A 15060-nucleotide genomic window follows, 5' to 3' on the forward strand; every position below is an offset into this window, starting at 1 on the left:
ACCTGTTTAAGGGTGGAATGAATAATAAATCTAACATAAAGCTTTAATCCAATGTTCTTTTTTCTTTTCTTTTTTTTTTTTTATTTTTTTAACGTTTTATTTATTTTTGAGACAGAGAGAGACAGAGCATGAACGGGGGAGGGGCAGAGAGAGAGGGAGACACAGAATCCGAAGCAGGCTCCAGGCTCTGAGCCATCAGCCCAGAGCCCGACGCGGGGCTCGAACTCACGGACCGCGAGATCGTGACCTGGCTAAAGTCGGACGCTTAACCGACTGAGCCACCCAGGCGCCCCCAATGTTCTTTTTTCAATGAACTTATGTTCAAACATTACAACTTCATCTGTACTAAGCATGCTCCAAGATGCCTTTTATTTACAGCACCTGATCAGAAAAATTAAATAATTTAGACTCCTGCCAATAAGACATTTTGGATTTAGCAAAGCTTACGATTTAACATATACCTTACCATAATTTCTAAGTGAAAAAGAACAAAGAAATCATGAAGAAATTTTGACTGAAAACAAAACCTCTCAAGTGGTAAGAAATCAAATATTCAAGGATAGCCCACTTAGCCTAAAAGGAACAATATAAATTCTAGTGTTGTTCCAAACCAGCCTTTTAAAAACTCACCTCTTCAAAAGACGCAGTAGGGAAAAACCAACAAGTAGATGTACACTAATAACAAGATATTGCCTACTGCAAAAACCTTTGTACTTTGAAATACCATCTGGCTAAATTTAGAAGCTGTCCAGTATTATATCAGTAACTATATCTATCTCTTCAGATTGAGGAAACATAGATTATTTTATCTTCTATTCTTAAGTTATTTTCAGCAAGAACTGCTTAAAGTCTGTGACTCTTTTGCATTTCCTAAGAAGCTCAAAAACTGCACAAAAATAACATAATTGAAGTAACCACCCCTCATTTCAGTACCACAAAGGGAAATATATTAGTAATGATCTCTTGACTTTTCCATCACCTTTAGGAAAATTTCCATATATATAGTAAACGTAGTAATCTAATAAAATAACAAACTTGTAACAAGAAGTCTCTTTGGCTTCTTCCTCAATATCTCAGTAAATCATTCTTCCCACCCAGGCATAGTCCATCTGATAGACAATCTCTGGTGTATGTCCTACATCAAAACAAAACAATGGATCTACTAATTTAGAGCTTTCATCCATTGTAAACTATCAGCACAAGCAGGGAAATCCAACATATAAGTAACATGTTTTAAAAGGCCCATCCATGAGCTCTCTTACTGGCAACTGATAACAGTGCTTCTATGTCCAACCTCCTGTATGTACTGGTATAGCATTCAAGAAACAGTGGTCACATGCATTGTTTACTGCTCTAAATGCAACACTGCCAAATTTTCTATATTTTTTAATGTTTGAAATACCCCTTTTTGTACTATTTCTTAATCAAAAATTGAGGTTTTATTTTCTTTTCTATTTGTAAAATGAAGCTACTTAACACAGCACTTAGTGAAAATGAATTAAATCTCTTTATGCTAAAGTTTAAGATACCCTGGCTAATTAACTTACAAAATGCTATTTTGAATTGTTTCAGTTCCCATCCTACCAGTATTATGAGAAACAGCCCTTTAAAAATACTAGGTCTCCTAGCTAACAAAATTTCACATTCATAAAAACCAATTTGCGTTTTGATGATGATGGTGGTGATAATGACAATCTCACTCATTTAATTTTATTGGTGTAATAATATTTACATCGTAAGTCATTCAAACTTACCTTTAATAATATAATATGTAGGCAAATATTATCTTAAAAATACTTTCAAAACTAGAAATTTATGCTGAAAAATACTGCTTTCTCATCACACTGTAATCTTTATAGGCCAGAATTCAGAGAAAAAGAATCATTTTGTAAAAGGCAAATATTTATATTACATAAATAACAGGTTTTCCCTAGACCTACTCATCAATACCACAACCATCACACAGTAAATGACCCTATACATTTAAAATGAATCCTAAATCAGAAATAGAATACTCAGTTTTACAGATCATTTACCTGAACCTCGCTTGTCCTCTGTTTAATAGTATCTTCTTTCTCCTTAAGGTCCTGTTCCACATTATTCTTTTCCCTAGAAGACCAGCAAACAATGCAAGAATATTTGAGAACATCAGCTACAGCCGGTATGGTTATCCATCCTCCTAATCCTGAATCGCTTTTTAAATACATAGTGAAACATTCAATTTTTAAGCGAAGGGCAGATTTTTCCACCCTCTTTTAATTATTTATGGAATAGAAATCAATATGAGCTCTGTTTGTAAAAAAAAAAAAATGCTTTCTCACTAAAATGTGGTGAAAAGAGAATAGATTAAAAAAGGAAGAGGAGAAAAATAATCAATGAAACACTCAGGTTTCACTGATCTCACTGTTGCTATGGAAATAATGTCCAATGAAAACCGCTGGTGAAAAAAAGGAGGGGTTGCATCAGCTCTGTAAGCTTAACCCTTAAGTACCACCGTCAAATCAAATGAAAATGGCTAATAGAAATAGCCAACAATATTAAGGAAAAGGACATTTATTGAAGTGTTAATTTCCCCTTAAATCACTGGTGTGTACCAATTTTAGAATGAAACAACATAGAGAAAATGGAAAAGACTGTCAATACACAGGCCATTTGCTCTATGAAATACCGCTCTGCTTAAAAAAGCTATTTTAGGACCACTTATCAATTCCAACTGATCAAATACATAAAACAACGTATACGAAGTAAAAAAAAGAGTCATATGAGCATTTATCTCTTTCTATATTCTTCAGATCAAACATACCAGGATCCACTTCTACTTTGAAATACCATTATCTAAATTCTCATATGCTTCCATCAGAGCTAGATTTCTAATGAATCAGTCTTAAACAACCTTAGATTCAGAATTACTATAAAGCTATTTCTTTTGATGTAATAAGTTTAACTGCCTGTTGGTACTGAAATCACACACACACAAGGACTTGCTCCCTTCATTTTTTCTTTTCTTTTCTACAAAGTGAGAGAGAAATCCATAGAATTCTGAAGCAATACATTTTTGGGGCGGGTGCAAAGGTAAAAGAAGGCCACATGAAGAAGGGAGGAGGCATTCACTAAGTCCTCCAGACTAGTACTACAGAGTTTCTCCTTAGAGCTTCAGGACTGTATTTCAGTTTCATCCCAGACATCACCCAAATGTAAGCTCAGGCTCCATTAAGCTGTAGCATAAAGAAGAGTGGGAAATTATACCAGAGGGGATACCTAAGGGTCAATATTAATGCTACATTTATATTTCTGACCTATTTGAGGTGATATTTTAAACGCAGAAAAAATCAACTCTTTTGGAAATACAGGCACAATGTCCCTAAGATTTGTGAGGGAGAAAAAAAAGCACAAGAATAAAAGCTGTTTGTATACTGTTACTTTTAAACACTTGAGATGGCTCACTAACCGCTTGTCAGATGGTTCACAATGTGGGTCACGATGTTGTGGAGATTTTAAACAGTCCCTTACCATGCGAATCATTGTGGCAGCCTGTTCCTCCCATACCTCAATCTACTTATTATGCAAAGGTCATCCCCCACTTCTAACCCTTATAAATTTAGGTAACATTAAAAAATAGAAATCACAGGAAGAAAAAAATCTATGTATACCACACATATTCTGCAAGCTCAATCTTGGAAATTTTTTCTTTCCTCCTTATGTGAACAGAAGAGTGTTTTCATTCCTGCTGCAGCATGTCAGAGGTAAGTCACATGAAAAACTAGCCCCCTCCCCCAATCCCAAATTCTCAGAGGCATTCCACACAAGGTCAGTATCAATTCTGCCCCTTGTTTCTGACAGTAGCTAGTAACAAAAATAGAAAACATCACACAGTATCATAAACCAGCAATATAGCCACTAACGTGTGTGTCTGTATTCAATCCATTCTGCTTCTCTGTTAACTCCTATTACTGACAGGGTCTGCTCAGAGATCAAGTGTGCAGGCAGGAAAACAGGGCTGCAAGAAAGCAGTGAGCTGACAAAATGTAGCCAAGACAGAAGAAAAAGAGAGCAAAAAACAAAAAAAAGAAGCTCACTTGGTGCAAAATGGAAAACAGATTAGAAAGGACTGTCAGCTCTAACCAGCAAATATAGTCTATGTTTGGGTAAAATGGAAGAAGTTTAGAAGGTACAAATTTTTCTTCATAATTTTGGGTGTGGGAATGAGGATAGCAGTGGTGATATCTCCAAACATATCATGAAGATCATTTCAAACTATATAATAAATATGGAATCTTAAGGCATTAATTCTCATAGTACTGAGATCAGTAAAATTTTTTAATCCACTTTTATCTAGTAAAATTCTGGCCTCATGGTAACTTCTTTATTATCAAAATCAAGTAGTATAACATACATTACTAAACAGAAAATTAAAAAAAATAAAATCAGTTATACTACCTTCTATAAAACCATCACAATTGAAAATCTATCCTATAAATTAGACTAAAGATCAAATAATTTTCTCATTAACTTAGATTATAATTTCAGGGATGCCAAATTGCTATTCTGTGGTATTCCACAGACTCAACTTCTATAGCTATCCTTCCCATTTCAGGCAAGTAAAAATACCTAAATATATTCAGGTGCACAAAGGTGCTTAGGTACTTGGTCATATATTTTACATTCCCCTTTCTTTCAAATAACATCACCTGTTTTTCTACAGATGATGAATGCACAACTATACAAAGCATTCTGTTTAACAGTAGTAATTCAATAACCTAATTCTTTTCAAGATTCAGTGCCACAATAAAAAAATATTTATATGCAGTTTCCTAAGGAGTCCACCAATATATGGGGATAAGACAGATGTAAGATATATTTCAAAAATAGGTGTGTGAGCATTTTTCCCAAAGCACTACTCATCTTGGATGACAGGAAAAGCTATAGCCTTCAGCTTAGTAACTTCCAGAAGGGAAAAGAAGTGATTCTACATACCTTCTATCTTAGACCATCTCTTTGACCCAATTCACTCCCAAGATCCTGGCACATCCTAAAGAATCCACAAATACCAAAGCCATTATCTCCCTGGTTTCTAAAAGCTGCCGGTTCTGATTCGATGGAAACTAGTATGTGAACCAGCAAGAAAAACAAAGCCCAAGATAAGCTTTCAGAAGCCTGGATAACTGTATAAACCTACATAAAGTAGTCAAAACCTATTCCCAAGAACAAGCAAGTTCAGGGAACCTGAGTCCATGCAATTCACTTTTCATTTTCCCAGGCTCTGTTTAATGGCAAGAAGGGAGTGAGCCATCTGTCTTAATTTTGATATAATACCAATACTGTCAGAGAAACAGGATTAAGTCACCTTCAAAGCCCTTCCCAGAAACAGTTTTAAGTCTTTTTTCTGAACATAAATACCCATTCTCTTCCAACCTGAGAGCAATAAAAAACAGAAACTAGTTGGAAGCCAAAAATCAGTTAGTTAGAACTCATGAAGGTAACTTTTTCAATCCTGAAACTTACTTATAAAAATCTTTTTGTGGGGCGCCTGGGTGGCTCAGTTGGTTGAGCGTCTGACTCTTGATTTCAGCTCAGATCATGATCCCAGGGTCGTGGGACTGAACTGTGTGTCAGGCTTGGTGTTGAATGTGGAACCTGCTCAGTATTCTTTCCAACTCTCTCTCTGCCCCTCTCCCTGACTGCACAATAGAATAATGAAATGAAATGAAATGAAATGAAATGAAATGAAATGAAATGAAATGAAAAGAAATGAAATGAAATAAAACAAAATAAAATAAAATAAAATAAAATAAAATAAAATAAAATAAAATAAAATAAAATAAAATAAAATAAAATATTTTGGGGCACATTTTGGGCTCTTATTATTAAGTAGCTTAACTGCCAATAAATCTATCAAGAAAACACAGAAAAGCAAGCTATTCTCATTACTCTTGTTACTATTCTCATTACTACACTATTATTCAGTAAGGCATTTAAGGTCTTATGGAGGACAAGAAAATAGGACTAAAAACCAGAGACTAAGATTCTTTTTTTTTTTTTAATTTTTTTTTTAACGTTTTTATTTATTTTTGAGACAGAGAGAGACAGAGCATGAACGGGGGAGGGGCAGAGAGAGAGGGAGACACAGAATCGGAAGCAGGCTCCAGGCTCTGAGCCATCAGCCCAGAGCCCGACACGGGGCTCGAACTCACGGACCGTGAGATTGTGACCTGAGCCGAAGTCGGACGCTTAACCGACTGAGCCACCCAGGCGCCCCCAGAGACTAAGATTCTAACCTGGCTCTGCAATGAAACTGCTTTTGTTTTTTGTTTTTGTTTTTCTTTTTTTTTTTGACTCTGATTATCACACAACCTTTCAGAGCCTCAGCCTTAATTTTCATTATGCAGATGCTAATATCTCTACCATCTTAAGATTTGCAAGGTAAATTGTACAAGATATCATGTAATTACGAAAAAAGCAGGCTTTGAGCCTATGCTGTGCCACTTTTTACTGATAACATTAACATTACTTAGAATTTTAAATAACATTGGCGGAGTAATTTTTAAATTTCTTAAAAGGAATTATGGGTTGCAAAAGATTTTAGAAAACACTGATCTAATGTATAGAATATGTAATGTAATCACAGAAATTTCTGCCCCCTAAATCTTGCCTAATATTCAAATAACTATCTCTACTTTTAGAAACTCATTATATGGTTTTCAAAGCAAAAGATTTGGCATTAAATAGTCCAGAATTCAAATACTGGCTCTATCACACGGCAGCGTACTTAAATCACTGTAGAATAACTATTTGTTCTGGCTGACCTTCCCTTCTCCTAGGACCCAGCAATCTTTCTTTTAGGAGACTGTTCCTCTCTTTCTCCCTCAACTATCACCTTTCTGCCCATACAGTTCAAGTAGACAAGGCCACCTCTTTACAGATTCAACCTCTCTGAGCAATGATTGGCCAGGGATTGGCTCCTGACCAAAGCTTAACCAGTCACAGTACACCAGCTCACCATCACAGGGATTATTCAAGAACAGGCCCATGACCAAAGACAAGGCAGTCAGGATCTTTATTTAGGATGCCCTCATTTGGAACTAATAGAAAACTATGGTAGGGGTGCCAGGGTGGCTCAGTTGGTTAAGTGCTGGACTCCTGATTTCAGCTCAGGTCATGCTCATGGTTTGGGAGTTTGAGCCCTGAGCATTGAGCTCTGTACTGACAGCATGTAGCCTGCTTGGGATTCTCTCTCTTTCCCTCTATCTCTGCCCCCCACATATGCTCTTTTTCAAAATAAACCTTAAAAATAAATAAAATAAAAATTCATTAGAAAATTATTATTGCCACTACTGTATCTACAAGTACTACCTTTACAACAACAATAACTACTGCTATACTACTACTACTACATTACTAATTATGAAAACTACCATTTATTAAGCCTTTACTACATGATAGATGTTATGTGATAAGCATTTTACATGGATTATCTCATTCATTCTTAGGAAAAAGTATTCCTGTGAAATGATGAAGGTGGGCAAATGTGAGTCCAGGAGCTGGGGACATTTGTTGTCCCTGCCTAATGAGTAATAAAATTTTTACATAAAAAAGCTGAGGTGAAAGGCAGGTAGAGATTTCCCGGTAGGGTTCAGGCTCTGGGTCCCTTCACCCCTTGTGATGGTTAATTTTATGCATTAACTTGGCTAGGCCATGGTACCCAGGTATTTGGTTAAATACCAGTCTGGCAGTTACTATAGAGATTTTTTTTTAGGTGAAATTAATATTTAAGAAGGTAGACTTTGAGTAAATTACTCACCACAGTATGGGTGGGCCTCACCCAATCAGTTTAAGTCCTTAAAAGAAAAAAAACTGAGGTTCCCCAAAGGAAGAGAGAATTCTATCTCCAAACTGTTTTTGGGCTTGGGCTGCAACATTAACTCTTCCCAGAGTCTCTAACCTACCGGATTGTCCTGTCAGATTTGCCAGCTCCCACAACTGTGTAAGTCAATTCCTCAAAATAAATTGAATATAATATCAACCTTATATAACACACGTAGGAGTTGTTGCAAGGAGTGAAAAAGAATATACATAACAAAACTCCCTATGCAACTTTAAGACCTATCTACTGATTCAACAAACACTGAATCCTACTTACTACATACTGTCACCGTGCTAAACTTTAATGATACAAAAAACAATGAGATAGGTACTTGCCATTAGCAGTATATGTGAGGGATTTGGCAGAAAAATATAAAAAGAAAGTCACAATGCAGTGTACTCGATGCTAGAACAGGCAAGCACAAGGTGCTGTGGGAACACAGAAGGTAGGCACATGACTGTCCTTGGAGAGGGTCAGAAATGGCTTGCTTAATCAATCAGTGAAGGCAGATCATTAACTGCAAAATAAGCTGTGCAGATACTAAGTGCTATGTATATCAACAGAAATTACTCCAGCCTGGGAATGCTTTGTGAAGGAGGTGAGACTTCAGCTAAGCTTTGAAGGAAACAATGAGTATTAGATAGAAAAATGGTATTTCAAAAGGAAAGAGAGCTTATGCGAGAAAACACATGGGATATCAGCAAAATGGCAGACTAAGAGCAAAGAAGACTAAGAAGAAATCTTCCTAAATTTGATAAAATACACCAATCTACAATCCAAGAAGTTCAACAAACTCCAAGCAGGAAAACCCAGAAACCCACACTGAGATACATTATAATAAAACTGCTTAAAGACAGAATCTTGAAAGCAGTAAGAAAGACCTGTCACATACAAAGGATCCTCAATAAGATTATCAGTAGATTTCTCAGCAGAAACCTTGAAGGCCAAAAGGCCATGGAACAACATACACAAATGCTAAAAGAAAAACAAAGAAACAAACTGTTAACTGAAAACACTATCTGGTAAAACTGGCCTTCCAAAATGAAAGCAAAGTTAAGATATTTCCAGATAAACAATGGCTGAGGACTTCCTCACCATTGGTACAAGGAATGCTAAAGTGAGTCCTTCAGGTTGAAAGGAAAGGATGCTACTAAATGTAAGTGGAAGCCATATGAAAATACAAAAATCTCCAGTGAAGGTAAATACATGGACCAGAACAAAACCCATTATTACTGTAATTTTGGTTTGCAACTCCCCGTTATATTTTCTACAGAATTTAAAAGACAAATGTGTAAAAAATAAGAAATCTGAGAGCATATACATAATGTATAAAGATGTGATTTATGACATCAATAACATAAAATGGAGAGAATAGAGCTTATAGGAATAGAATTTTATATGTCATTAAAGTTAAGTTGCCATCAAGTCCAATTAAATCATTCAGTTTGGGATGATGAAAAAGTTCTGCAGATGAATAGTGGTGATAGTTGTACAAGAACATGAATGCACCTAATGCCACCATATTACATGCTTAAAAATGGCTAAAATGGGTGTGAGACCTGCAATGATTGGTCTCTGCACTGACAGTGCTGAGCCTGCTTGGGATTCTCTCTTTCCCCTCTCACTCCAGACCTCCTTCTCTCCTGCTCATGCTCTCGCTCTCTCTCTCTCAAAATAAACTTTAAAAAAATGGCTAAAATAGTAAACTTTGTGCCATGTATATTTTACCACAATAAAAAATAAAGAAAAAAAAAAGAAAGCACAGAGGTGAGAAAATTCTAGATAGTAGACTAACTTATCTAGGATGAAGGGTTCAGGGTGGTAAATAAATAAACCTGGAATGGAAGATCAAGGTAAGACTATAAAAGAACTTCAGTACTATGTAAGACAGACTTTTAGTATAGAGGCAAGGGGAGTCCTTAAAGGTTTCTGAGCTGAGCTTTTTTGAACTCCAAATGGCATTTACCACATAGCTTTTCCTTCTCTACTGGCCTCTGTTCTGAAGAAGAGGAGAGGAAATAGAGACTCTTATTGCTCATAAAACTGATGACAATTGCTAGAAAGGTAATAGAACACTCTGACGCTGCTTATCTTGAGAATTGCCAGAAATCTTGAGTTAGAGTAGAGTAACAATTATAGACAGTTGAGGAGAAAGTCTTGACTTCTAATTCAAGCCAGTCTGAAAGTCAGACAGCATTTCACTCCAAGAACTCACAGTGAGTTGATAAAAACTTGAGTTACAGTTTTGGAGTAAAGACATTAATTTGTACCTTAAGTATTTAATTTCTCTACAAGTTGCCTTAAACATACAATCTCTATATGACTATATATTATTTCATTCATTCAACAGTTATTGAATATCTACTACATGCTAAACAAGGATTAAAGTTAGGCCCCTACCTATAGCTTGCTGGGGAAACAAACATAACCATTAATTATAAAACTGCAAGACAAATGCTATAGGTATTATGGGAATAACTAAATTAATTCTGAGAGGCTGTTTTAATGAGTTTTACTTTTGAAAAATAAATTAGAGAAGATATTCACGAAGATAAATTACTGAAAAGAAAGCCTAGCTAGAACCAGGAAAAACACAAACTTTGGAGTGTGGCTCACATGACCACTGCCTCGTCAGTGGCAGAATCCAACATGTGATGGTTCAATTTTTTTTTTTAAAGGAGAAATAAAAGCTTATTTTGCAAACCCCAAATAATTAATTTATTCTACTTATCTGACAAGACAAAAGGAGACGGAAACAGTAAAAGAAAAAAATGTAAAACAAGGCCTTAGTTTTCCTAATTATAAAATAAGGAGGGGCGCCTGGGTGGCTCAGTCAGTTAAGCGTCTGACTTGGGCTCAGGTCATGATCTCACAGTCTGTGAGATCAAGCCCCGTGTTGGGCTATGTGCTGACAGCTTGGAGCCTGGAGCCTGCTTCAGATTCTGTGTCTCCTCTTTCTCTGCTCCTCCCCACCTCATGCTCTCTCTCTGTCTCAAAAATAAATAAACATTAAAAAATGTTTAATAAGCAAAATATTAAAGTTGATAAGGACTAATTTATGTTACATCTAGAAAGACTTCAGCACAATGCCGGCACACAATAAGTGCTTAATAAATGTCAACTGCCTTTATTTATTTATTATTATTACCATTATATGATTTACTAGTATAAAGGTACATTTACTGGCTTTTTGAAAGTTTCAATCAAGCATCTAGAGTATGCCAGTTAGAACTTAAATAGATGGGTAGAGACTCATTTCTAAATCCTTCAGGAACTGAAACTTCTTAGTAGATACTTTTGTTTCCCAAAGACAGACTGTTAACACATCTTAAAAATTATTGCTCTCTTGAGGCACCTGGGTGGCTCAGTTAGTTAAGCGTCCAACTCTTGATTTCAGCTCAGGTCATGATCTCCGTAGTTCATGAGATCAAGCCCTGCATTGCGCTCTGCGCTGACAGTGCAGAGCCTGCTTGGGATTCTCTCTGTCCCTCTCTCTCTGTCCCTCCCCTGTTCACATGCATACACTCTCTCTCTTTCTCTCTCAAAATTAATAAGCTTTCTCTACAATGTTTATTTATCTTGAAAGAGAGAGAAAAGAGTGGGAGCAGAGAAGGGCAGAGAGAGAAGACACAGAATCCAAAGGAGGCTTCAGGCTCTGAGCTGTCAGCATGGAGCTTGACATGGGGCTCAAACCCACAAACCATGAGATCATGACCTGAGCCAAAGTCAGATGCTTAACAGATGGAGCCACCCAGCGCCCCTCAAAATAAATAAACTAAAAAAAAAATTACTGCTTTCTTAAACCAGGGAAGAACCCCTTAATAAGCTACCAGTGCCACAAAATAACGCAAGCAAATGTAATTTCTACAGACTACAACTGATTGAGACCAGATCCAAAAGAAATACAATGAAAGTCACATATGTAATTTTAAATGCTCTATATTTTAAGAGTAAAAAGAAACAAGTAAAATTTATTAAAATACATTTTATTTAAGCCAGTATAGCCAAAATATTTACATTCCTTTTTGGAATCCAGTACATTTCACACTAATAGCACATCTTAATTTGGATTAGCTATATTTCAAGTGCTCAGTAGCCACATGTGGCTGTATTAGATAGACAGTACAGACTCAAACTTTATCAGGGAGAGTTTCAAATAAGGGAAGTCTCCCTAAATAAAGGTTTTAAATACTGAGCCATGTACTTTGTGTGAAAATTAATTAGACTGACTCCTTATTACCAAACAAAAGCACACTATAACCTAAAGCTTCAATCATTCAATCAGTAACACCATTGCTGAGGTAATCACAATTGAGATCAAGGAGTACCACAAATCTTTACAGGGTCAGAAACAGGCCAGGTTGGATCATATAAGCAAAAGAGCTCCAGATACAATAGTATAAGCAATGCTCTCTTCAGAGCTAATGGTTCCTAATGGTATTTGAACTTAACTAGACCAAAGCATAATTTTTTTTTAAAAAATTCAAACTGGGGGCACCTGGGTGGCTCAGTTGGTTAAGTGTCTGACTTTGGCTCGGGTCATGATCTCACGGTTGGTGAGTTCAAGCCCTGCATCGGGCTCTGTGCTGACAGCTCAGAGCCTGGAGCCTGCTTTGGATTTTGTGTCTCCCTCTCTCTGCCCCTCCTCCACTCACACTCTGTCTGGCTCTCAAAAATAAATATTTAAATAAATAAATAATTCAAACTGTATGCTAACACTGCCTTAAATAGGTTTTTTAAATATTTTATTTATTCTTGAGACAGAAACAGAGCATGAGTGGGGGAGGGGCAGAGAGACAGGGAGACACAGAATCCAAAACAGGCTCCAGGCTCTGAGCTGTCAGCAGAGAACCCGATGAGGGGCTCAAACCCACGAGCCGCAAGATCATGACCTGAGCCAAAGTCGGATGCCCAACTGACTGAGCCACCCAGGTGCCCCTGCCTTAAATAGATTTTTAAAAAATCAATTCTTTAATATGACTGAGTTAGAGATCTATATATTTAGGAACATGGATTCTGGCTACCTGACTACAAAGTTCCAGTCTCTCTTCAACCAGGGAATGAGAATGTTCATTCAGCTACTCCAACCAATGTTTGCTGAGCACCTATTCAGTAAATGTTGTGCTTTAAGTGCTGAGCTGGGAATTGGGGATGATGACGATGATGATGATGACAACTATGAACACGTACTGAGAATTTATCACATTTCAAGAAAGATATTAAGCATTTTACATGGTATTAGTCATATTTCCATTTCACAGATGAAGAAACTGAGGCACAGACAACTAAGTTACTCGGCTAAGTCATGTTACATGTCAAACTACACAATCTAGTTAGAAAGCCATGCTCTGAAGTAATATACTATGTTGCCTCATTAGAAATAAGAGACAGTCTCTGCTATCACACATAGTTCACAATCTACTGGAGAAAGAAATATAATTCAGTATTATAAGTGTTCTGAGAAAAGGAAATTGAATGCTCTCCAAGCTGAGGTAGATATCAAGGAAACCTTCCTAGAAAAGAAGACTCATGTATTCTTCATCTGAAAAATCAGGATAAAACTACTTACCCGCTAGTGATATTGCAAGAACTGAATTAGAGAAATTATATAAAGCAGGCATAACACAATACATAATGACTATCATCGTAATTACCTATCTTGTTTACTGGTCCAAAACCAGGATAACAAACTGGCCTGACAGGATGTAGCTTTTACTTCCTGATGTTCTTGCTAAAAGGACAGAGACAGGAAGGAAGTAGAAGCTGACAGAAGGCAAATAAATATTAACTCCTGCCTCAGCACAATTCACCACCACCACGCTATCTTAGTGACTGAAGCAAGTTTTGATTTTTCACTGTCAAGAACTTCTCTATTTGAGACACTTTACTTTCAGAGCAAGGGTTCTTAAAAATGGATTCATGGATAGTTTCCAAGGGTCTGGGAACTCCTGAAATAAATGCAAAATGGTATACATGGATACACATGTTCTTTGGGGGGCAGGGGATAGAGTCTAAAAGCCTTCATCGGACTCTCAAAGGAAATCCCTGACACAAAAACAGGTTGTCAAAATATGAAACAACAGCCCAATAACCTAATGCCCCTGTGAGGATTAAAGATCCTTTTATCTGTAAAATCCTCTTCTACAGTCTTCAAAATAAGCTATTATTCATAACTTTTGCCCTTTCATCCTTTAATATATGGCTCCTAGTCTGTCATAAACTTGGCAGGAATTAAGTCTGGGAAATATTCTAATATTTATAACATACTTTGATTTATTCATTCAACCTGCTAACCTATAATGAGATTTTGTTGTGTCAGATACTGTGCGCCTTAACTTCTAGACCTATCCAAGTAAATAGGACATAGCCCCTGCCCTGAAGGAGTTCAAATTAAGGAGGGGGGACAAAAGGACCACAATAAAATATGGTGAGTATTATTACAAAGGAATAAAGTTTCTAGAAGTAGAAAGGGAAAAAAAGCAATTAGCAATCAAGATTTTAGTGGTTTGACAAAGCAGATGATATTTAAGCTGGGTTTTGAAGCATAAGTTAAAGTTTACAAGGTAAAAGCTGTGCTTAGGCAAAGGGGAACAACTGGATGAGAGGCACAGAAGAATAAAAAGGTGTCGCATGTTGACATGAGAGGTCCACCCACCACATGACTGGAGAAGAGGAATGAAACCAAAATGTAGAGCACTATGCTCAACATTGAGAGTATAAGAGCAAACACATAGTGTCTGCTCTCAAGGAGGTTGATGGTGTCAAAGAAAAGGATTCTACTTTACTGTGGGAGGTGGCTAAGACAAAAGAATGGTCAGGATACCAAAGGAAAACATGAAAAAGGAGCTTTTTAATTTTTTAATTTTTTTTTAATGTTTATTCACCTTTGAGAGACAGAGAGAGACAGAGCATGAGCGGGGAAGGGGCAGAGAGAGGGAGACACAGAATCCGAAGCAGGCTCCAGGCTCTGAGCTGTCAGCACAGAGCCAGAGGCAGGGCTTGAACTCACAAACTGTGAGACCATGACCTGAGCCGAAGTTTGACACTCAACTGACTGAGCCACCCAGGCGCCCCAGGAGCTTTTTATTTTTTAATGTTTATTTATTTGGTGGGGGGGGGGGTGGGGCAGAGAGAGAGGGAGACAGAGGATCCGAAGTGGGCTCTCTGCTGACAGAGTCAGATGTTTAACCGAATGAGCC

General features: G+C 36.9%; 1 protein-coding gene across 1 annotated transcript in view; it reads right to left on the reverse strand.

Annotated features, from left to right (window-relative positions):
* EPS15 (epidermal growth factor receptor pathway substrate 15) overlaps positions 1–15060 on the reverse strand; it is a 148889-nt gene that overhangs the window by 58637 nt on the left and 75192 nt on the right. The window contains 1 exon segment of the mRNA XM_030323635.1: positions 2037–2109. Coding sequence (XP_030179495.1) covers positions 2037–2109 — 73 coding nt within the window.

Source organism: Lynx canadensis, chromosome C1 (genome assembly GCF_007474595.2).
Source record: "Lynx canadensis isolate LIC74 chromosome C1, mLynCan4.pri.v2, whole genome shotgun sequence".
NCBI classification, from domain to species: Eukaryota; Metazoa; Chordata; class Mammalia; order Carnivora; family Felidae; genus Lynx; species Lynx canadensis.